This window comes from Plectropomus leopardus, chromosome 6 (assembly GCF_008729295.1).
Source record: "Plectropomus leopardus isolate mb chromosome 6, YSFRI_Pleo_2.0, whole genome shotgun sequence".
Taxonomy (NCBI): Eukaryota; Metazoa; Chordata; class Actinopteri; order Perciformes; family Serranidae; genus Plectropomus; species Plectropomus leopardus.
This window is the reverse complement of record NC_056468.1, coordinates 22,395,052-22,420,671: the sequence shown is the minus strand read 5'-3', so window position 1 is coordinate 22,420,671 and position 25,620 is coordinate 22,395,052. Positions and strand designations below refer to the sequence as shown.

Sequence of the window (25,620 nt, the reverse complement as noted above, 5' to 3'; positions counted from 1 at the left end):
GGCACATTTACTTCAAATCACTCATTTCTCAGTGAGTTTCTATTAATATTCACCAATTTGGTTTTACCCCCATGGATCTCTCACATCTTTCAAGCTGCTTTCAAGTTTTTGGGAGGTAGTGTTAGTGCCACAGAAGTCCAAAGTTTTATAGAACAAAACCGAAGCACTGAGATGATGATGAGTTACCAAAACGGTAACTGATGAGGATGATTGCGATGACCTATAGTTATTTTTAGCTTTAATCCTTTGTTCACACACATAGATTGTAATAATTCATAATTCATAATTCATAATTCATATTCAAAGCTATGAGAGAAAAGTTTTTATTTCCTGGTGTCACCGCAGTGTTGCATGACGAAGTTGTTTCCTCATTTCCCAAGCAATGTTTTTTCAAGAAGTAATTTTCTTATTCTAGTCCTGGTAGCTTGTTAAGTTATTATGTTAAATGGGAAAATTGTTGACAGCAACAATCAACCTTTTCTCCACTTTCTGTGAAGAAGCCTACTCCGAGTTTGCAGTACTTATGTGCCAAAATGCAAAGGCAAATTCACTTGTTTGTGAAAACCTGGGTCTGAACAGCTGTGTTTCTGTTTCCCAGGGAAATCAAATCATCTGGTTGTGTTTAGTTTACTTATCTTGCATGTCAGAGGACCTTCTCAACATCTCTAGGGGGGGCTGTCCTCATGCACTGTTTGTATGCACTTTATACCAAAAAAAGAGTAATGCACCAGAATCCATCATACATTATCATGAGCCAGTTATTCGTATATAATCTACGTAACTGTAAAGGCGGCGATCATGTGTGGAATGCACTGATGGGAGAAAAAAAGGATATAGTACAAAGAGCAAAAATTATATATGAATAATAATAATTATAACAACGCAGGTTGGGGTTGTGGATGGGTCAAACAAATACATGAATTTCCCACAGGAGACTGAGGAGTGAAATTTGAATCATTTTAAGGAATGAAAGCACCATGTTTCAGTTCCTAAACTTAACCTACGTAACACTGCACTAAGTACAAGTACGAGGTGATGATGCCCAACCATGTTTGTTTTCCTAAAACAAACTTACATAACTCTGCATTCTTAAACTTAAGCAACAGTCACAGTCCTAAACCTAACCTACATAACTTTACGTCAAGTACCACAAAACACGCCCAAACACAACTCTTGTCCTAAACCTAACCTTGCCAGTAGGGGCGGTCATTTGTTCTGTGCCAATTTGTGAGATATCTTACCAACTGTTGTATGAGAATTTGTTTCTCCAGGTGGTGCCAGAAGATGACATTTGAGTCCCAAATCATGGAGGGCGGTGCCAGATCTTATCAATAATTATATATGTGCACAGATTACTTAATTTGTGTTCTTAACTTAACGCATTCGCAACGATTCACTGCTGCCTCGGCGCAGAGGACAATGTCTAAATGTAAGGCTTTTTTCCCCACATTCCATCGAATGTGTTTGATTTTAAATTTTTGATCTGAAATCTTAAATCTGTCAAATCTTTGAGAGATTATTCTGTCACTCACAAACTTTTTTATGGATCAGTTCTTTCATGCTTCCTGCTAGCACTCATTTATCTCTGGCTTCTCAACCACATGCAGCAACACTGAATATTACAATGTTAATGAGCTTCTTCTTGTTTGCACGAATATGCTGAGCCTGGCTGATAGGTAAATTATGGGAAGTGTTGTGCCGTGTTACATCTTTAAACATGTGAGAATGGCTTCCAGATCTCATTATTGATTACAGCTCCCACAGGCATTGGGTCTTTTTCTCCCCCACCCTTTTTCTGTGTGTTGCTTTAGAGGAACCTCTGAGTTAAATTTTACCTTCACTACCGCTCTTCCCCTTGTATGTCTTCCTCCATCTCTCTCCGAAACCACTCTCCCTTCGGCTTCACTCCAAATCCTTCCTCCCTCTCTCCCTAGTTCTGCAGACTGTGATGCATGGCTGTCTGTGTTTTCCAAAAGTCCATTAGTTGCTGGCACTAGGCCGCCTCCTCTCCCACAGACAGAGATAAAGACGCAGAGCATGGCTGCCCAGCGAGCCGCATGAAAATGAGAGGACAGAGAGAGAGAGGAGGGAGACTAGAGAGAGAAAAGGGAGGGTGGATGTGAAAACACCTTGATGCTGGCCTGAGGCCCAAGAATGAAGGGGCAGAGAGGAGAAAGACAGAAGCAAAGGAGTAGGACAGGGGAAAGTGATGAAAACAAAGCAGAGAGAAGGAGCAACAACAAAACAACGGTAGAAAAGAGAAAAGGGTGAAAGAAAGAGGGTAGACAGAGACATTTTTTTCCATTGAGGACGAGAGTAGTAAAGACAAATGGAAGACAGGAAAAACTAAAGGATGGCAAGTAGGAGGAAGGGAGGAAAGAATGAGGAATGGAGTGGACTGAGGGTGAAGTGAGGATAAGAAAAAGGGTCAATTGTAACCAGATATCACGCCACCAGAACCATTTGTATCATGGTTTCTCTTTTTGAAACCCTCCTCCACCTCCTACTTTGTCCCCCTAATTTATCTACAATCCAGTAATTGAACCTCCTCCTCAAAACAAAACGCAGGGGAGTTACAGTGATTCATCCTCCATTCTTTTTTATCTTCTTTTTATCTTGAAAATTAAGATGCTATCTAATGGTTAGCTTTAGGTCGCAGAGCTGGCTAGACATGACGCAGACCAGGCCGATGAAAAATGTGCTTTAAAGGTTCATTTTTTCCCTCTTTCTTTCGGCAGGGGCATTTGGCCCTTTGATAAATATGTTGTCTAAGTTTAGCAACTTTGCTCTTTGTATTTCTATTGGCCTAATTGCTTTTGTGTTCCCCTCCATGTTTCTCTCAGCCAATCTCTGAGTGCATTTTAATCTCCTACAGGCCTATAAATGTACTAATGATGTGTATCTTTGTATCTTGGGCTTTGGTAATAGATAAAAATGAATCAAACAGAGTGAAAAAAAACTTTAATTCTGTTTCCTTAAAACATTTTAATTAAATGGTCAACAGCTGGTTTGGAACTGAGTGTCCCCCACCTAATTTAGGCTTTTCCATCTTGTGAAATATATATTCTGTTACACATATCTCTTCATTTTTCAGGTGATGTGCTTGTTTTTAGGGTTTTGTCTGCTTCATTTTTCTGACCTAAGTATGTGTTGCCTGTTTGTATGATTATTTTGTAGCAATAGATAGCCATCTACCTTCCCTCTCTGGCTCATTAAGGTGAGATGTCTAATTAAGGGTGTGAGGGACATTATTAGGGCCACAAACCACATTATCAGAAGTCTTTTATTAGGGAAAGAGACATCTGAGTAATCAGAGTCAAACTAATGCTTTTAAATCATACAGGATGAACAATGAGCAGCAAGACTAAGCCAGACTGAACCTGTGACCAGTCATCTCTACTGGGCTGTAAAATATAACTCAACTAAATTCAAATTACACACTGACTCAAGCCAGAAATTCTACTTTACTTGTGTGCTGAGTTGCATCTTTTTCTTTTTTGGTCAAATTTTAAAGCACATCAATAGGACAAACTCTAAAGCAAGCCTTTGTGGGGCAAAACAGCTCTGTTTATTTAGCATTTGTTTGAGTTACACAGCAATGAATAATAATTCAAGCAGGAACAGTGGAAATAAGCCTCTTTCTGTTTTCCTGTTTTGTTCAAGTAATAGGTATGAAACAGATTGGAAAGATGATGAGTTTGTCTTGTAAAGTTTTAAGCGTATTTCTAACAAGCACATGGAGAATGAAATTGTAAAAGCCCAGATACACCAAACCAAACACCAAGAACTAAACAAAAGCCCCCTGCTGTGTTGCCTCATGTTGCCTGTGTCTCGGCCAAAAAGTTGCACATGAACACACCTAACCAACAGCCAACCAGCACGTATGTTCTGAGCTGGTGTGAGAGGAATTAGCTCTCCATAACAGCAGACAGCCTCAGTCTGTATTCAAATTCAAAATCACGAAGGCCGTCTTGATGCTAGTTAGCCACTAAGCACATGAACAACACAATCATATGCCAATGAACAATGACAGAAACTGTCAGGAAACCTTTCTGCTAAATAGCACAATGGCTAAAGAAAAACAATATTACCTTACATGTCAAGTTCGTTCCAATCTCGCTCTCTCTTGACTTTAGATGCTTGTTTACCCTTGCTTCAGTTTCTTTTCCCGTGCATGGAGCTGATCTGCCAATCAGAGTGATTTCATTCACCTACAGGCTCTGCTGTTGCCTATGAGTGAATGCAGGTGAGTGGCCATCGTCTGCTGAGGCAATGTGGGCAGTGACTGATGTGACGCAAATGGAAAGCTAGCTTCAAAAAATGAGCAGTAGCTAGCTTGCTTATAATTCCCACAAAATATGATGATAATAATAATTGGTACATTTTGTATTTTATTGCGCTCCACACCTGTCTACCAGCTCACTGTCAGCCAGGCTGCATCTCTCACGTGGGCCATTTTTCATGGCCAATATCATACAATATGAGCTGGTTAGACACAGCAGTGATCAGAGCAGTGACCATCTTTGCACAAGTGGAGTCAGCAACACAAACTTATTTGCTTTTGGTTAAGGCTGAAACTTTGCAGGTCAAAGTTCATCAAAGTTGATGATGCGAAGATGCAAAGTTGCTTTGCTACTGGAAGCGATGTTTAATTCGCCTCTTGTTTCGCAATGAATGTAAGTGAACAGGAGGCAAATATTCACCAATGTTAATTTCATGCATATGTGTCCAGGCCTAATACTTGTAACAGAAAAGCGATTTTCTATTCTAGAAATGTTTTACATCTCTTTGTGTTCTTGTGGTAATGTTATGCAGAATATCATTTCCATGCATCTTGCTTTCATGACTTTCTGAGTAGCCAATCCCTAAACTTATTTCCATAATAATTTCTATAATCTATCTCTAGAACAAGTATCACAATAGCAGTATGTCCCTGCAGCAATATTTTATCCCCCAATCTTAGCTTATGCCAGTGTGACTACAGGCTAATGAAAAGCAAATTCTCTGCTGAGAAATACAGAATTGAGACATAAATACGAAGTTTCTGCTGACAGATATTCACTAACGAAGACAGACATGGCTGCATATACAGGAGAATACGCTCGCTCACATGCACACACACAAATGCAAACATACAAACACCTACGCATACACACTAAAGCAGCACATTAATTGCGATCTTTATCCGTTGACTTTCAATTGATTTCCTTGTTAGCTGCTGTAATTATTACAGGCGCGAGCAGTATAGCAAGAAGCAGTGAAAAACAGATGTTGAGAGGCAGAACGAGGAAGAGGGAAAAGAGAAGAGGGAGTGAAAAAGAACAAAATTGAGAGTTAGGAGATCGTGTGGGTGTCAGATGGATTTTTGAGTTGTGGCAGGCAGAGGAGAGAGAAAGATAAAAACGCAAGTAGGCTTCATTATTAGATATGGGAAGATAAAAAAGTATAGATAGACAAAAACATAATAAAATTATTTCATTTTTCTTTCCCTTTTTCACTTATTCTGCTATTAATAAAAGAAAACACTTTCTTATCTCCTCTTCTTACTTGCCGCCTTTCTCTCCCTCTTGTCCCCTGACTCTAGCCCGATTTGACACATCTCTTGCAAACATGCCAGTTTTTAATCAATCACCACAACTGGCGAGGGTGGTTTCTATCTATCTTCCTCTTCGCTTTTTTTATCTAGCATCTATCATTCCCTTATTACAAACGTCTCTTTCAATTGTTACCATCTCCTTTCTTTAATATGTAGGGTACATTTTTCCCCATTTCCTTCTTCTGTATTCCTCTTTTCATCTGCTCTCCCCAAATCTGAGTCACAACACAGAAACACTGTCATCACACAGGCAGAGAATTGTAACAGCAGGAAAATATGTTTGCTGTTTGGGCTTGTTGTGTTGAATCCTAATGAGCTATCAGACTCTGCAGGAGGAGAGCTTTCTCTTTTTCCTGTCAGAGTGATTTGCACTACTAGAAAATAGAAAATGAGAGAGCCCAGCATCTAAAAAGGCATTTTCTGGTCTTAGCAGAGGCTGGGTTATTACAGAGGATATTGCAGCAGTCATACCCGGGCATGGTGACAGATATATATCAAGCCAGCTTATGCCTCTGCAGAGATTTCATTCAAATCCAATAAAATACATGACAAACACATAAATATGACATTAATTTTTAAAAATCTAATGAAACGGGTCTTGCACAGGCCCTTCTGTAACTGTGCTATGTCATCGCACCGGCTCAGACATAAAATACCACTAGCATCAGCGCTGATTTAAAAAGAATAAACCAAGGGAGAAAGGGATGACAGCAGGGAATTAAAGGAAGGTGGAGGGAATTTCTGCGATAGGACGGATATTGTATGTTAGCCTGCACGCTGTACGAGATACAAGTCACATAGCTTTGGGCGACCTTGAGACCTAAAAGCTTTGTTAATCAAAAGTCAACCTCGCTCTCTCAAACTGAGAGGGAGAGGAATCACAAACACTGAGATCTGTCACCCGAACACAGCTGGGCCACCCTGCTCGGTAACCTTGGCAACTCCCTGACCAATAGCTGGTTGGCAGGAGGTCCTTAAAGAACTGTGAAGCTGAGACACACGCACACACGCACACACACATGCACACACACACACACACACACGCGCGCTCAGAGATCACCGTTGCCTACTGATCTATTGTTGACTGTGATTTGAGAGGGTAAACAGGTGTTAGAGAGGCCTCTCTTAGTTGAGAGCACACCGACACACACATTGTGAGACATCTGCTGTGAGGCACATTGATATGCTCTTAAACATCGTTCCCTATCCACCTTGCTTCACATTGCTTGACCTGCTAACAAAGAGAGCTGAAATTAAGGTTGGAGAGATGTTGCCAATGTTGCCATCGTAGTGAGTTAAGCTGCTTTTTAAATGGGCGGAGCATAACAGAATTACATACACCAGACTGGCAAAACCGGAAATCGACTAAACTCTAGTTGAAATCTTTACACCCATCTATATGATTTTGTTTTTCTTCTACTATGGAAAAAGGAAAACGGCAAGATGACAACTGGAGGGAAGAGAGAGATGGAGGAGAGGACAGAGAAAGGGAAGGAGAGGGGGGAGACAGACGACCAAGAGGACAGGGTCTGTGGTCCCTCACCATCAGTCTCCCATGCCGTCCTCCCAAAGCTTGCTCTCTCCCTGTTGTGTTTACTTTCCAAGCAACACTCCATCCATTAATCTCTTTCCCTACACTTCTGTCATCATGCTCAACAGCTCATTTCTCATCCCACTTTTCCTTGTTCTTCTGTCTGCCTCCTGTTATCATTCTTACTACGTCCTGTATTAGTCTCCTTCCTTCTGCCCATCCATCCATCCATCCATCCATCCTTTGCATAATATATGAACAAACCCCTCTTCAAAAACCTTTAGAATAAAGATAGGAGTAAAACTGGAAAGTACTTAGAGCTATACAAATTTAAATTTATTTTGTTTGTATTACCAGTTTTCTGAAATTTTATGTTAAAATATGAAAATGAGACATTTTCTAATTAAATATGCACATTTTTTCATGAATCTCCAAAACAGAAATCTGAACAAAAATAAGAACCTGGATATGAACTTTGGACATTTCATTTAAACTCGTCTGGAAAATTTGAAAAATTAAAAAGTAATGGAAGCTAAACAGCCCAAAATCTCAATATTGTCCAGTGCGTGAAAAAACAATGAGGGCCTAGCCATATGTCAAGGAATAGTTTGGATCTTCTGAAGTACAGTTGTAAGAGGTTCTTATGCGTAGTTATATTGTATTAACTGCAGCAGATGCCAGTCAACCCCCCACTGCTTGGAGGAAGCGGAAGAAGTCCGGAAACGGAAGCAAGTATTTGCAAAAAAAAAACCAAACAAATTAAGTGATCAAGGCACTGTAGACCAGCAGCTCCTGTATTCAGCCATGTCAAAATCAATGTTCTTCTCAAAAGAATCAGGCTTTGAAGAGAGAAACACAGCTGACTGACAATCAGGTAAAGCAGTGGAAATACTCTCAATATAGTGTACACTTTAAGTTTTTTTAGATGGCTAAAGTATGTTTTATGGCTGACCCCGACCACTGCAGTAGACTGCTTAGCTTTTGTGTCAGGCTCCAGCCTGCTTCTCCAAACTGGGGTGTGCCAACAGACATCTTCACTGACTATGGATAAGTACCTCATACAACCCCACTTCAAAGGTCCGAACAATCCCTTTCTGTCAAAAATAATAAGCTGATATAAGCTTTTAGTGTTAGTAAAAGAATATGACCTGGGTCACTTAACGCATCATTGTCGCTGAAGGAGAGTCCTCATTTGTAGTCATACATTCTGCCTCTGTCGGTCTCTAAATCCTCTCTCTAATGTTTGATTGGGTGATCTTTTTTTATTTGATGGCTTTTAGCCCCGCTGATTAATGCGCCCAAGACTCAATTAAAGCAATAGGAAAATAAAGAATTTATGTATTAGTAAAACATGGTGTTAAAATCCACCCACATCCTCTGTCTCTGTGCGTGTTCTCGTTAATCTCTCTCTCCTCAGTCATTTCCTTCATCCTCCCTTTCTACATTTTGTCTCCATCTAGGGTCCCTGTGCACAAATTCTTTCTGTTCCTCACCTCTCTCCCTCCGCCCTTCCCTCTCCTTGTTCTTTTTTCTTTCCCTTTTTTGCCAGAATCTCCCTCAATCTCCAGTCCTTTTTAAGTCCCTCATTACTCCCTTATCTCTCTCTTTTCACCTCCCCAAATCTCCCAATTCCCCCTTTCCCACTCCCCGAGCACCCATTTCCCATCCATATCACCTTCCCCTCCTCCGTTCATCTCTCATCTGCTCGGTCTCAATTGTCCTCCGGAGTGCGGTGATGGCCTCACCCTGGGCTGAGGGAACTAAACAGGTCTTGCTTGATTTACCATCGGCTCTATCTGGCGGATAGCTCTATCTGAGGAATCTGCGTAATTTTCATCATCATCAATGAAGTCATTATGCTAAATTGGTGAAAGCTTATAGGCTTACATTATACAACTCCTTACTTCCAGAATCTAGATATATGTAGCTGAGGTGAAGAAATGATGGTATATTTTATCATAATTTCTGGAGAAATTATGCTAATTGGGCAGATGGTGATAGGGAGATATTAAGTGATGGGCTTGTTCCAGAATGGAGGTATGCATATGGGAGAGAAGTGAAGACATTTTCGGTCATCAATAATATTATATAACATGTAAAACAGGTACTTGTGAGTAGTACTGTCAGCGAAACTCTGCCAACAGTTGCCAGCAAAAGTTAAATTCATGTGACAGAAGTTAAAAAGGAGCACAAGCACATGCCTAAAGGATACATCAATTGAATATCAGAGGTAATAAAACATGTATAAACCCTGTTTGCTTCTGTTGATTGGTGTGACCTTATCAGCTGAACAGGTCAGATCCATTTCAGCATGGTAATACACCAAAGCAAATTTGAAATTCAAATCCAGGAAATTGGTATTTTTCTACGAAAAGGAGAGTTTTGCAAATGACAGCAAAAATGCAAAAGTGCTTTGGCGGAGGTGAATGTCCTCCCTACAGTATAATCCGAATATGTACATATGTATGAGGCATTTAACTTCACACTCACTGTATCCAACACGCCAGCGTGCACTCTCTTTCTCCTCCTGTTCCTCAGCTTTGATTTGCTCTTTGATACATGCGTGGCTGAAATTCAGAATTATCCACATTCTGCTAAAGGCGTCATTGTCATGTTCAAAGCTGATCAGTTCAGGGTTAGGTTGGGAGGGATAGTGAATTCACAGCTGCAATATTTTATCCGTCAAACTGCATCTTTGTTGAAGAACAGGATCTTTACTGCTTTCTTTGCTTCTAGCCTTGATTTCAGTTGCAGTAAATGTCCCAATACAGTGTTTTTCCTTTTAAAGAAGCTGCCTTAAGAAGCTGCCATCAATGTGAGACTTGGGAGTAATGATAATATATAGTGCGCAAGGACATGTGGGAAAAGACGCATTTTCTAAAGTGGATCCTTCCCATAGTGCTGCAGAAAGTCATACAGACAGAAAATCACTCAAACTGGCAATCCACTCAACTCTAAAATCACTCAACAGTCATCGGAGACTCTTGAGGCCTGACAGAGAGTAGCTGTCATCTATTCACACAGGGACACTTAGATCAGCTGAGTCAGGTGCATGTGTTGGCCTGCACTGGCATGTGTGTGTGTCAGCATGCAAATGTGAAAGTTTTAGTGGTTGTTTTAGATTAAACGTGTGAGGGCATACCACATATGTATATATGCATGCAGTGTCAGGACTTAAGAGCCACTCAGAGAATCATTTCCATTTCCCGTTCACTTACATCTTATTGTCTCCTGTGGTATCAGCTGAAATCAGTTGTGACTGGAAAAACATCACCATATGATTTAATATCATAAAACACTATGGACAAATATGTAAAACATAAACATTATGCATCCATTAAAGATATTACACACACTGCATTATGCACAATAAAAACAAACAGTGTGACATATAAATGGATGCTGCAGAGCTGGCTGGTTGCTTAAAGGTCCCATACTGTTAGTCAGATTTCCATATCGTTTTATCATTATAAAGTGGATATAAGTGCTATATAAATGCTGTGAAAGTGTCAAAACACTCAATCCACAGAAAAATGAACAGTCAATATTTAGAACATGCCACTTTAAATGAACCGTCAAGACTTCTGTGAAGTTGTAATATCACAACTAGAGGTGTAATGAGGATTTATCACCCAAAGACGTCAATGCAAAATGAAAAAAATTAATAAGTATCGCCATCTTTCAGATACACCTTTATGTTGGAATTCCCATGCCACATCTCTGTCACTTTTTCTGTTCAAGCACACCTTCTTCCTGAACATTCAAACCAAACACCAAGGCCTTTAACTGAGGGAATTGCCATTTTCTACTGTCATTATGGTTTACCCTGTTTATGAAAAATATATGATGCTTCACTCTCAATCAGGTCTGTATAAGGATTATACAAGTTGCAATCTCTGGGGCTGCACAGGTTAAGTAATTAAGACGGTAAGTAAGTGACACTTAATTTTTGTCATTACTTTTACAGCACAATAGTCAAACGCTCAGCTGTCAGGAGCCCTTCAGCGAAAACACCTTCCGAACATCACACAGAAAAAAAAACGGGGAAAAAATGCTTTATTTTCTCTCTCGAGACCACGCAAGAAAAAACAGAGAAAATCACAGTTGAGTAATGCATTGCCTTAAAAGAAGACGCCATTATGTCAAACAGTGACATACAGCACGCTCGTCTCTGAAATATATATGTGACACCAAGTTAATGAGATATCAAGTCTGAGGTGCAACACCTCTTAGTTTATTGAACGCCTTGATCATTGACTGAAACAGGAGAGACGCATATATTACCCTGTGACAAGCCTCACCCTGCAGCACTTGCCTGGTTAAGTGTGTGTGTGTGTGTGTGTGTGTGTGTGTGTGTGTGTGTGTGTGTGTGTGTGTGTGTGTGTTTGTCCATGTGTATCAATGCATGCGAGGTGTGTACGAGTGAATATGTTGGTGGATAAAGCATATCGCCTTTGGACATTTGTTTGTGTGAGTGCTTCCACATGTATGTGCATCCGTGTGTATGTGTGTGTATGCAATGCGTGTATGGTTGTGTGTGAGTGATACCACAGACAGCTCAGACACTGACCCATCCTGACATATAATATTATTCTGCTGCAGGGGATCAAAACTGAAAAGGAAGAAATCCATAGTGCACAGGAGAAGATGGTGACAGAGAGGAGTAAGAGGTTTATTGTGAAAGAGAAAAGGCCTGAGAGAAAGAATGAGAGAGGGAAAGCAGGGAAGGAAGAGAGAGAGACAGAGAGAGCATGACACTAAGGGGAAAAATATATCAAGTTCTTAACCTCATAGGAATCAAACATAGCAAAGGGACTGGATTGAAGAAGACAAACACATCCAAATAAATCAAACGGAGACAGAGAACAAAAGATGTCTGAGTCTGACTGACTCATGGGGTCTGTTAATCACATCATGGCCTTCCAAATAGCCTCCAGCTCAAAAATACTATTCCAGGTACTGTTCACTGGCTTTCAAATATATTTGAAAGCGTGATATGTTATGAGAGGACAGTCTCTACTTTGAAGGAATTTTTGTAAGTGGTCGTTTCAGTTTGCTAGCCATTAGGTGTTTAAAAGTGAATTTGGGCTTCATTAATATATCTCCTTGTAGCAGACTTTGTGAAAAGCAACTGAGAACAAGAGATCATACTGTAGCCTTTCACAGCTCTTGTGTTCTCTACGTGAGAAGCTCCAAGGTAAATTATATCTTAGCAATTTTCTCTGAAAGGAGGATTTATTTTATACACAGAGTATTAAATGTAACTGGTACTTGACTAAGTGAATTGGAGTTAAGTTTACATTTATAGCACTGTGTTAAGGAATCATTAAATAGAACAATTTGAGTTTTTCTGGAGGTTAAGAATTACAATCAAACGTGGCAACAGAGTCGCTGATGGTGCCACTGCAGCAGAAAACATCAGCTTGTGTCAATGCAGCTAAAAGAGAGGGACGGGCATCAGTGTACCACTAGAGTGCACCCTGTAGCCTCTAACACGATTTCGATGAAGAAGAGACTGACAGACAGAAAGAGGAAGACGCAGAAAGGGAATCATATAAAGAGACGTGGAAAAAGAAGGGGAAAAATTTAGAGAGGGTGGTGAGGATGGGGAAACAGTAGTATCAGAACACAGAAGGACAGGAACGCAGACATTTGTATGTAAATGGCAGTGCAGCAAAAATGATGCAGGGGAGGAAAAAAAAAATCAAATCAAGAGAGACACAGTCAGAGGGGAAGGTCTTGCGTTTTCGCGCATTGCTGCTGTGCATTGCTTGCTGCCTCTCTGGAGGTGTCACCTCTGTCATGTAGAATTTATCCATAAAAACCAGATCCTCTCCACCCTGCGTATGACCAGCCCTTCATGCAGTGCTGTCGCCTGTCACTCCTGCCTGCTCACTCTGCTGCTACTGAAATGTAACCTTTTTTATAAGACTTACTCATCACAGACCTTTCTGGGCCAGTGGCTACTTAAAGAGCCATAAAGGCAAAAAGGCCCAGAGACTCCAAACAGACATCAAAGATCTAGCGGTGATGACAGCCAACTGTTGCATCGCCTCACGCCGTCTCAGGCAAAAAGTTACACGACATCGCAAAGAATACAGCCAGCGGCCAACCAGAACATACGTTCTGTGGCTGCATAAAAAGAAATAACTTTTATTACTCACAAAGGGAAACCTGAAGACCACTGTGACACTAGTTAGCCACTTAGCACATTAACAACACTATCCAATGTTAAAAGAGCAAAGTTTATGCTCCAGTGAATAATAACACAAACCATCAGGAAATGTTTCTGCTGAAGAACTCAGCAGCTAAAGAAAAATAATCTTACCTTACATAACACGTTTGTTTCAATCTCACTCCCTCTTTAGCCCGTTGAACTAAGCTGAACTAAGTGATTTCATTAACAGCTTCGCTGTATCTGACGCTGATTTAACATGCTGAATTGACTGAAAAAAAAGCCAGCAGGAGTCAGTGGTGAAGGACACAATGCAAAGACTGGGGCGACAGACGCACACCAACAGCCCAACATGGACCAGCTGCCCACTGTTGGCTTGGTGTGTCAGGGCCTTAAAACATAGCTCCTTGACATGTATATCAGTAGCCATGACACACTTCATGCAAAGTAGCAACAGAACAATTGTTCTCTCGCTGTAAATTTCCAATTTATCTTACTATCACTACTGCCATTGCACTTTCCAGTTACATATTCAAAAAAAAAAAAAAGTGAATTGCACATTATTCCTTCTATTCACTTAATACTGTTGTACTGCCCATACTTGTGTGGATGTGTATGCTAATCAGTCAACCATCACTAGCAAGTAATGAGCTGAGTAATGTGCAGTTAGCCACACATTCACCCAGCAACTAACAACAGCGCTTACAGGCATATTCAACTACTAGAAATGTCTTTGTCAGACAGCCCACAGGAAGGCTGAGTGAAGTGTCAATCATGTATGTTGCACTGCATATGTAATTTAGTAGTTACTTATTTTCTTGCATAATCATATAGTGTATTTAATTGCTTTGAATATGTAATACTTTAAATTATAGAGGTGAGCAGAGGAGTGGGTGGGGGTGATCCTTCTTTAGAGCAGTCAGTGAGGCATCCTGTTTATGACACTCCAATCAGTATCCACATGTACTCTGAATGTATTTCTCATCAGATCATCCTCTTTTTGGTCTGACTGCAATGGTCCCACTAGTCAGCTAGCAAGAAGCAGATTGGTGCTTTTCCCCAACAGCGTGATGTCTGTCAGTGTCTCTGCTCATGCACTTATTGTAAGCATCATGCAGACTCTGTGTGAATAATCAGCTCCACACCATGCTGGAGACTCAGATGATCGATATTGCTGTTGTAGTGATACTGCAGTCACCTCTGGACGCTGTGATGTGGCACTGATGTGCACACAGTGTGAAACTGATTTTTCCTACCACTCCCTGTAGCCGATCAGTGGAAAACAACATAGAGCGCAACTTTGGTCTTGTTGACGTGGCAGATTGTATACACACTGGTAGTAGATATCGTAATAAAACACAAAGCTACCTCATAAATTACAGTTACAACACTTTTCAACATGGTTTTTAGCTCCTCAGCCTATCCAACAATGTTAACAAATGACACTGTGAGGACATTACCCGTCTGTACTATGCTGCTATATGATAATGACTTGGCTCCATGCTCACTACCTCATGCTTCTAACCTCCAATTTTCAGCAGTCTTGCACCTAAAATGTTAAGATTATAGAACTATTTTAACTATAACTATTTTAAAACTATTTTCGGTCATTTCAGAGGAATTTAGTTTTTGGTGCCAATATAACTATATATAACTATATTGGTGTTATATATACTAATATAACACCAATATAACTATATTATGCCATGAGGTTGAAATATTGACATGTTTTTACTCTATGTTGAAATGGCAACATTGTAGGATTTTCACAGAAATGTGTGAATGGGATTTATTGGGAAATGGGCAGTTTTTTAAAACTACTTTGTGATTAGTTGATGATACTCTTAAAGTAACAGTTAACTGTAATGCTATTTTTCAGTCTAGATTGTTTTGGTGCAAGTCAGTTACAGTGGATCAATATAATCTCCACAATTTCAGAAATGGGAAATCCAGGATCAGTGTCACAAAGTCAGTATCTGACCATATGTCTTCCTTTCTGTTCCCGAGTTATGACACTGAATAACAGCTAGAAAAGTGTTTTTGCATTGCAACATTATGATGCCACAGTGAAGCTGACCTTTGACCTTCAGGATATAAAATGTCATCACTTCACCATTTTATCCTATGAGACATTTGTGTGACATATCTTCTCAATTAGCAGATGAATTCTTGAGTTATGGCCAAAAACATGTTTTTGATCTAATCAGTTCATTCTTGAATACACTTTGACTTTCGTGCCAAATTTTTCAGAAATTTGTAAAAGGCCTTCTTGAGATACCGCTTTAGCTCAAATGATTCGGATCCAAGGTTATAATGACCTTGACCTTTGACCACCACAATCTAATCACTTCATCACTGAGTCCAAGTGAATGTTTGTGCCAAATTTGAAAAAAGTTTCTAAAGGTGTTCTTGACATATATCGTGTTCATGAGAATGGGACAGACGGACAACGTGAAAACATAATGCGTATCTCCAGCATGGACGCATAAAAGCAGACATGCCAATTCAGTTCTATCAGACTATGTGTTTTGCTTGTGTCAGGTTGGTAATCAAGAGGATAAATGTATTTTTAATTTAAACACACTGCTCTCTTCAGCAATAAATGAAATACATGATCCTGGACACAGTACCGATAAGTCATACGTGCTCAATAAACACCTCTGTCAACAACCAGTGTGTGTGAGGAAGTGTTAATAGTTGTGTGCTTATGTGCTGTTATGCGCTGCATTTATCTCATCATTTTAAAAACACCACCCGCCACTTTAATCACTCCTCCCAACACTTCCAACACTTCCAATGTTGGCTTCGGTTCAAGTCTAATATATTCTAGAGGGAGGAGGGATAAAGTGAGACCCTCCATGGAGGAGAGAAGGGCGATGCAACCAGAAAGTGGGGTGCGTGCAAATGAGATGCAGCAGTCAGGTATTTATGATGCTGGGTAATCACCATGGGAATTAAGTATTTAACCATGCGCGCGTTATCTGTGTATCGTTAACATCGTTTAGATAGATTTATCCCCTATCAACACAGAGGACCCTGCAGCATGAGCTGTATATCAAAACAGGACTGAGACTGAGCTGTGTACATTAAGGATATACTGCAAACCATTAAATACAGTATGAATCAAGGTTGAAGACTTATAGGAAGATGCAAAATTCCTTCTTGTGCTGACACAACATCAGAAAAACTGAGTTAGTGCACCAAATATAATGATTTTAAAAAACACACATATTTCACCAGAATAGTGTATAGCATACTATTAGCAAAATTATAAAAACAAAAACAACTTCCACACTCATATGTCACCATAACAACGCTGCAAAGAAACTACATATCCTAAGATATGGATGCACAAATCTCCAAATGCACCAAATGTTACCGATGTTGAATAATGGCTAGAAAAGTGTTTTTGCAGAACAATTTGATGTCACGGTTTAGTTTAGCTTTGTTCTTTAGGATAAAAAAAGTAATTGCTTCACCATTTTATTTTATTTTATTAGACAGTTGTGTGTAATTTTGTCACAACTAGTGTATGAAACTTTGAGTTATAGCCAAAATGGGGTTTTGTGAGGTTACACTGACCTTTGACCACCAAATTTGAATCAGTTAATTTTTTTTAGTCCAAGTCGACATCTGCGCCCAATTTGAGGAAATTACCTGAAGGACTTTTTGAAAAATGTGTTTATAAGAAAGAGATGGAACCAAAGTGAATCCACAGTGACCTTGACCTTTGACTGCAAAAATCTAATCAGTTCATCGTTAAGTATAAGTGGCCATTGGTGCCAAATTTTAAGAAATTTCCTTGAGGTGTTTTTAAGGTATCGCATTCATGAGAATGAGACAGATTCAATTCATTGGTAAATCCAAAGGAACTGTGCTAATTTAAAGAAATTTCTTCAAGGTGTTTTTGAGATATCCCATTAATGAGAATGAGATGGACACAAGGTCATGGTGACCACTAAAAACTAAACAGTTCATCTTTGAGTCCAAGTGGAGGTTGGTGGCAAATCTGAAGAAAATTCACTCAAGACTTTCTTAAGATATCACGTTCACAAGAATGAGAAACAAGGTCACTTTGAACTTGAGTTTTCACCTAAAACCATCAAAATCTAAACAGCTCACTGTTGAGTCCAAGTGGATGTTTGTGCCAAATTTGCACTCAAATTGTTTTGAGATATCACGTTCACAAGAATCAGATGGACTGACAACCCAAAACCATAATGACTCTAGAGGCATAATAAAAGGAAGAGAAGAAACTCAGGCTGAGACAAAAGCATGAAAACTTCTTCTGCATTGGTAGAACCTTGTGTTTTGGTATATATTTGAATTTCAGGACATAAAGAGCTAAACAAATACATGTGCTTGCGGCTTCTACTGCAGGAGACATTTGTTTATCACCCCTTACTGGTATCCTACATCAAATACACTGTGATGTGCATGTAACGCACACAGTGTGCTGTGTCTTCTTCACATGACTTATTGGTCTGGACATTCAGCATAATGCTGGGCATCAATGCTCTCAAGTGAAATTGCTTTCTGAAGAGCAATGATGCATGACAATTCTTTCAGTGTGACAAAACCACAAAACTCCTCAGGTTTTCAGGGCAAATGTCATCTAATACTATTAAATATTGTCTTGTCAAGTAAACAGTAAATGCTGATATTGAGGAATTCTAATTTGATTCCCTAACTAAGAGGTTTAATATGATTGGTTAACTGTCACTTGAAGTACACCTTCTGAAAGATCTGTAACACTGACAATTTGTTAAAAAGACTTGAATTTGATTCAAAATTATTACATGCATTAAATAATTTTGGTGGGCTCTTAAAAGTGACAAGTGACAAGGTCAGATGTTGGCAAATGATGTCTTGAATATGAATGCTTTGCACCAAGTAATGAATAATTGCTATGATGATTCTGCTATTCTGCACCTGGTCTCGTATTCAAGACGCATCACGACAGTCTATTCGACTACAATGTTTTTTTTTTACTGACCACAGTGATTTTACATGTGTCAGCTGTCCTTTGTTTGGAACTGACAACTAATTAAAAAAGTAAAGCCTTACCTTGCGAATGCCTTCTTTTGACTCCTCAACATTATTATCTCCTCCTCCGGTGCGGTTAATCATCCGCCACATCTGGGAGTACATGGGATCTCTCTCAAAGGGGTTCATAGCCTTGGAGCGCACCTGATCGTATACTGCAGAGTCTAACACTGTACCATAAGGCAACTCTGTCTGCTTGGATAAGTCCTGGAGGGACCTAGAGAGAGAGAGACAAGTGGTGAAAAGAGTTAGTATTCACATTGTTTCCAGCCATCCATTCACTGTAAGCATCACTCAGACTCTGCCTGAATAGTCAGCTTCACATCACACACGGGACTCAGTTCATCCCCTGGGTATTACTGCAGTGGTGATTCTGCAGTCACCTTTCAGTTGTTCTTTGGTGGCTGTCGTTGTTATGGATGAGGCAATGCCATGTTTTAACAGCATTCTCTCTGTGCAACAAGTATCCACAGTAAACCACAGGAAACTGCCATCTCATCTACTGTAATGATGACACTTTGTAACATGGCTCTGGAATGAACCTCTCAATGAACCTGCCAATTTAATTCGAGAAATTACATCTGTATGTTACTGCACTGCTTTCTTAATTACACTGTTGTGACAAGGTACTTGTTGCCTGGATTATATTCAGAGACTTCTTTCAGGTAACAAACACTACGTTCATGTACCACATACTGTACATAAGGATGGCGGGCATCAGAACTACTCTCTTTTGTTTAGGAAAGTAAACCACCTTGGTTAATGCAAGATCAGGATTGTGGTTTAATTTTAGCCAAAATGCTAACAAAAACAATAACGCTGTAGTCACTGTGAGTGGATACTGTATTGCAAGACTGCCAATTTTGTAAGAAAACAACTGAAATGCACCATTAGTGAATATTTTACTGATAACTGAAAGATGCTTTGCTGATATTTTCACAACATTTTTGAGAGTGGCCAGATACTTTTCATCATAATGTTAAAAAAAAAAAAAAAAAAAAATGTTCCCTCCAAATGCTTATGATGTTTCAAATTTGTTGCAAATAAACGTAATTTCTGGGAGACACGGCTGGCCCACGGTTATGAAACCAAACCAATATGACCCCATTCTAACATATTACCTCACTTTTCTTTTCAAGTGCTGAAAAGAGTTAGTTCACGTAGATGCACAACTAAGTTAAGCTTGTAATGTTTACTAGTGTTGGGATAATGCAATAAAATTTACAGAGGTCAGAGTGCATAGAAACTTGGTTAGTCAGCAGCCCTGCAGCTGTGCCTTGCTTATACTGCACAGGAGATTCACTCACATTATCCTGGAAGCTTTATTTTATACGTCAGCCTGTATTCTAAAACTAAGCCATCATTTTTAATTGTGCACTTGGATAAAATTATACTTATAAAAACAAACAAAAGAAAAACTCTCAACACAGGGGTGAAAGAAGGAAAGGATTAAAAGCATTTGCTCATCCAGCGACCCAGATTAAATCTCTAACAGTGGTGATTCTGACTCTGCACTGTTTGCACGAGGGGATACGGTGAATGATCAAGCCTTTGTTACTGTCTTGGTAACTCCCAGTGAGAGCTGATTAGGTCTGCAGGGGCGGGCATTGGACAGTGAACATAGAGCATTCATGAAGTGGCCAGCTGTACAGCGGATCACAAGATTTCTTACCCATAACTGAGTGATTTGGATCTTAACTCTCCACAGGCCAACAGTAGGAGTTGGCAACATGTAATTGACATGGAATAAAAACAGAAAAATGGGAACTGGACATGACCAACAAATGTGAGAAAAATGAGGGTGGAAAGTAGTTAAGGTGGCACATGGCTCACAATGCTGAGTAAGATGGCTTGGCTTACTTTATACATTTTATATAAAATATATCAAGAAAAAGGGAGACACTCACAACAAATTTGAAATGAAAAAGAGCACGAGTCAGTCAGTCCTCTTTCTTTTTTCTCTCTCTCTCTCGCTCTACCCCTCACCCATAAATTGCCACCTCTGGGGGAATACACAAGCTATTGTTAATTATAATGCAACAGTGCTTGGGTTGCCTCTCAAAGAGTTTGGCCGCCGAGAAATGTAATGGAGAACCATTACAGGAACTAATTACTGTTTGTTTGTTAAATGGCTGCTACATACCACCCATGGATTTGAGAGACACACATTTGTGAAACAAAACATGCACACAAAAACACTCAACATGTCCTGCTTAATGAAGAACAAGTGAACAGTATCTTACTTCATTAATTCTGTTGTAATACACCCACAAAGCAGATTTAACAATGGGCACAAATATAAGTAGGTACAGTCTGCATTATAACAGGGCTGGTCCCTCAGACGCAAACATATAAAATAACACATCCAGACGTTTTATGGAGGGTCACAAGCTCCTCAACTATCTCTCTGACCCCGTCTAAAACGAAAAAAACCCTTTGAAGATTTTAATGAACTTTGCCGTGCACATGAATCTTTTATTGCCGTCAATTAATCTTTGGCCTTAATAATCTCCCCTCCCCACTACTCCCCTGTGAATATGTATGCCTGTCAGCACACTCTTTGACCAGGATTCCCCCTCTGTGAATTGGTTTAAGCAGTAACTCTGGGCTCGTTATTTAATGGTGTAAGCATGTGTAGGAGGCAGAGAGAGGGAGAAATATGTCATGTGTTAAAATTGAGTTAAGAGACAAAAAGAATCATGATTAAAACGAGTTCATAGTGACTTAACCTCCATAAAAGCACCCAACTTTGACAAGAAAAACCAAAACAACCTTATAGCGCAAAATATTAGAAGGGAATTATGTGGTGCAGGTGTCTTTCCAAAATGCTCACTATAGAGTATGGGGGACGGGAAAACGGTACCAAATGTTCACCCTTTGATATCTCTGAAATACAGAACATCCTGTTCTAAAGTTATTATTTTGTTGATCAAAGAGGTGAAGATGGTTGTAAAGAGTAGCCTCTGCTGTGGCTACAATGCACTAGTGTGAATGTTACTTTATATAACCTTCAGTATTTCTACAGAAATATGGAAAGATTTCATCTTAAATGAAAGGAAGAAAAAAACAAACATTGGTTGTTTCCAGATGTATTACTCTGTGTATGTTGTCTTATGCAGATGCACATGTGACTTAAGTGATTAATTGTATTTTGTTTTTTTTTGTGTGAATCTAATGTGTGCATTTGTTAATGCACTTGCACACACTTGCCTCTCTGTTCTGTGTGTATGCTAGCTCATTTTGCAACCAATTATATTACTCCTGAGCAGCTCAATGAGCAAGTAAATGGAGTGAACAGCAGCTGAATGTATCCTGTGACAAATGTGTGTGAGTGTGTGTGAGATAGAGAACGAGAGGGGGGAGAGTGAGAGAGAGAGAGAGAGAGAGAGAGAGAAGAAGAGCGAACAGATATATATTAATTGCATGTTTATCATTGTATACTGTATACTACTATATCTATCATTGCATGTGTGTGTGATCAATGTGTGTACATGTTTATATTCGGTCATCTGCACTTAAATCTATCGGTAATACAAAGCTAAAATCTGTCTAACCTTTTTGCTTACAACTTTGTGTTTTAGCTGTTATTTTATCTATCTTTTATTTTGCTTGAAAGCCATGGGTTGCTATGCCACATCAGATGTTATAAATAGGTAAACCGGCAAACTATTTCACAAGTACTTGTAGAGAGTCGAAAGATGGCCTTTTGTTTTTTTCAAAAGCCAAAAGACAAAGATGATCTTGGCTCCATTATTCTGCAGGGAAATTAATTTGGGTAAAGGCAGTAGGGCCTTGATCAGTTCATTACCTTTTTAACAAATGGCTGTTGAAGCAATGCAGACAGCTGTGCAACCTTCAACAACAAACAATCTGTGCAAACTAATGCCAAAACCCAAAGAGTTTTTTTCTTTTTCCTCAGACAATAACAACAGCTAAACATGTCTTTAGAGTAGGCTAGTTAGACTTTAATGCTGCTGAAGGTTTGATCATATTTGCATTAAGTGTAAATAGTGGAGGAGTTTTGGACCCACTTGGTTTATATATATATATATGTATATAAATATATACATATATACATACACACACGCACACACCATTTTTCTTGTTGTATAATTGAAGTATTAGATGTCAGATGTTTATTTTGGGCTCTTGGAATAGTTTGCTTATGTACTACTGTATATACCTTATACCAGTATTATACCCAGTGATGAAAGAAATTTACTTATTTACAATTTTGAGGTAATTCAGCTGTACTTGAGTATTTCTATTTTATGATATTTTATACTTTTACTCCACTAGATTTTAGAGGGAAACATCATCCTTTTAGAAGCAGTCGCTTCAAGCTGCACAAAGCAGAAAGTACCAGGCAGGAAGTCAAGCAGCGGTGCATCCAGACAATTTTCAAAATAAAACACCTTGCAAGGAGTTAATGCTCCTGTTTACAGGCTAACAGACATAAAATAGACAGAAAGTAGATGATAATTAGGAACAGCACTGTATTTTTCACAAAAACACAGTTAAAGTCACCTACATATCTAGGCCTATCTTATTCATAATTGAATTATTAATTTTTAATCTGTATAATTATTAAGATGGATGAGTTTTTAACTAAAACACAGCCACAAATCCTCAATCTGTTCCACTTAAAACTGGATTTTTTATACTGATCTGTGTAATTATTAAGATGAGCATGTTTGTTGACTGAAACATGGCCAAAATACTTTGATGTACTTTATTCATGGCTGGACTGTAAGCTGCAGCACAACAAAGTGGGTAAAAACATCAATTAAAATAATATAAACAGACAGAAAAGGAAAGCATTTATATATGTAGCCTACTCAGCCATGGTAGAGACTCAAAAAAAGTGCCCACGCGTTGACAGACTACAACATCAACAAGTGCTTACTGTACTTGTATTTACTAGTAACAAAAACAGAATAATATTTTCCATCATACTCAACTTGACCCTTTTGAATGAGCTGTTCCTCATTATGAGGTATTTTGATACTTTAAGCACACTTTGCTGATAATACTTATGGACTTTTGCCTCAGTAATATTTTGAGTACAGGACTATAACTTATAACAGAGTAATTTTTGTCGTATTTCTACTTTTACTCAAGGAAGGACCTCAGCACTTATTTCTCCACTGATTATACCCTGCATGGTCAAAGAGATGGTGCTGTGACAATCCCTTTCTCAACAACAGAGGGCGATAAAGTGACCGTGTGACGGTAAAGCTTGACATCATGGCCTTTTAGAAAATGTAAAATATTAATTAGCCAAATGGGCAGCTGACCAATGAGAGCACTGCTGTCATACTCTGCACAAATACAGAACAATCATCATCCTCTATGATGCTCAGATACACACAAATAACTCCCGACTGACTTAATTAGCAATCGTAAGTTACCGTAACATATGACACAGCTGTGCTGCTGGGAGCTTTTTACCCTAAATCCCTTCGTCCCTCTTTCAATCTTTCCATCCTGACTGATTCTTCTGCTTCAACTCCTTCCTCTCTCAACAGGTGCCACCTCTTTTCTCACATTTTTCCCCCTCCAAAATCCATTTCTCATTCTAACTCATCACCACTACCCAAACTCTCCCCCCCCTCTGCTTCCATGCCACTCTCCACTCTCGTTTTTCCACACTCTTTCCCAGCTTCTCTCCTCCCTCTTTTTTGTCTTAATCTGTCTCATCCTTTCTTCCACACATTCCCCTCTTTGTAACATTTATAGCATTTTGTCTCTCTCCTTGTATGTTGCTCTCTTGCTCCCTCTCTTTGCCACTCTCCTCCTCCATCCCTCACTGTTTTCCTAAAGGATTCACGCTGAAATTGAGGGAAAACATCCAAGCGTGAAATAGTCCAGAGAGGGTTCTGAACGTTCACTTGTTATTTCATTTCCAGGATGAAACAAGGGCATTAATACTTAAAAACCCTGTCTGTCCTGACGGCTCACTGAGACACAGAGACGAGCGTTGCCTCCATCCTTCCCCAGCCTTCTCTTTCTTTCCTGTCTGCGCATTTTCCATACTTAACAAATTCACTCTCTCAATCAGTCAGTCACAAAACCATTTGCTCTCGTTCCATCTGCCTAATATGTTAATCAAGTATTCATCAGATAAAAGTGCACGCTAATCACAACATCACAATCCTCCATTTCTCCACGCTCGGCTTCTCTCTTCATCTCTCCATTAAAGTTTTTGTTATGCTTTACGATTCCTTTCAGTTTGTTTTGGGTGTGTTCCCTCTCAGCACCCACTCAGCCACCTTGGAGACCCAAGGCCATGTGGGTGCTGCTGTTTAGGTGGCAATTATGCCACTAATGACCCCAGAAGAGTCAGCGCATTAAAGATAATGCATTAAAATTTATGGAAATCCTTAATTAGCTCAATGGTTGCTGAATGAAGCGGTAAAATGAGAAGCACTCATTAATGACAGCAAACTTATGTGAAAAAACAACAAAGAATAGACAAAAAAGCAAATACGAAAAGTGGTTCTTTCTACACATTTTCAAAGGGACTAGACAGAGGGAGTTTGAAAAAAGTGGAAAAATAGAGAGAGAGAGAGAGAGAAGAGGGGAGACAAAAGTATAGTTTAGAATAAAGGAGGAGGTCTGCCATAGACAGAAAAGAGAGGGAGAACGAGAACGACGGAGAGACAAACTGACAGAAACAAATTAAGAGACAGATAGTGATGAGATTTAGAGAAATAAATGTTGTTTATTCCAAAGCCAAGCACAATTAACTGTGGCACTGCCGGGCATAGCGGATGCTTCGGCATGCTGATTAGTCCAATGAGAGATGAGCGTTTCCTTGTGCCACCAGGAGAGAAGCAAGCAAACATATTATCACCAGGATAGATAAACAGAGGGCACAGAGCTTAGGAAAATAATGTGTGTGTAAGTGTGTGAGTGCTGGGGCTAAATGAGAGTTGAGGGCTTTGTGAGTTGCCCTGACATATATTCTCTGCCCCAACCTGAGAGGAACATGCAAAAACACTCTCTTCTTACTCTCTTTTACACTTGGCCCCTCTCTCTCTCTCTGTGTTTCTTTCTCCGTATCTTCATCAATGGAAACACACACACACACACACACACACACACACACACACACACACACACACACACACACACACACACACACACACACACACACACACACACACACGCAGTGACAGATCCAAACTTGAGGCAGACAGGAAATTACTATCCTACGATGGTGTGAAGGAGGGGGAGGGATGGAAAGGATAGGGAAGTAATTGTGTATGT

At 39.5% G+C, this 25,620-nt stretch overlaps 1 protein-coding gene across 1 annotated transcript in view; it reads right to left on the bottom strand.

Moving 5' to 3' along the window:
- Window positions 1-25,620, bottom strand: part of grid2 (glutamate receptor, ionotropic, delta 2) — a 475,468-nt gene that overhangs the window by 46,941 nt on the left and 402,907 nt on the right. The window contains exons 12-15 of the mRNA XM_042488775.1: window positions 18,347-18,565; window positions 15,928-15,948; window positions 15,887-15,892; window positions 506-520 (exon numbers count right to left, since the gene is read on the bottom strand). Coding sequence (XP_042344709.1) covers window positions 506-520; window positions 15,887-15,892; window positions 15,928-15,948; window positions 18,347-18,565 — 261 coding nt within the window. The remainder of the gene's footprint in view (window positions 1-505; window positions 521-15,886; window positions 15,893-15,927; window positions 15,949-18,346; window positions 18,566-25,620) is intronic.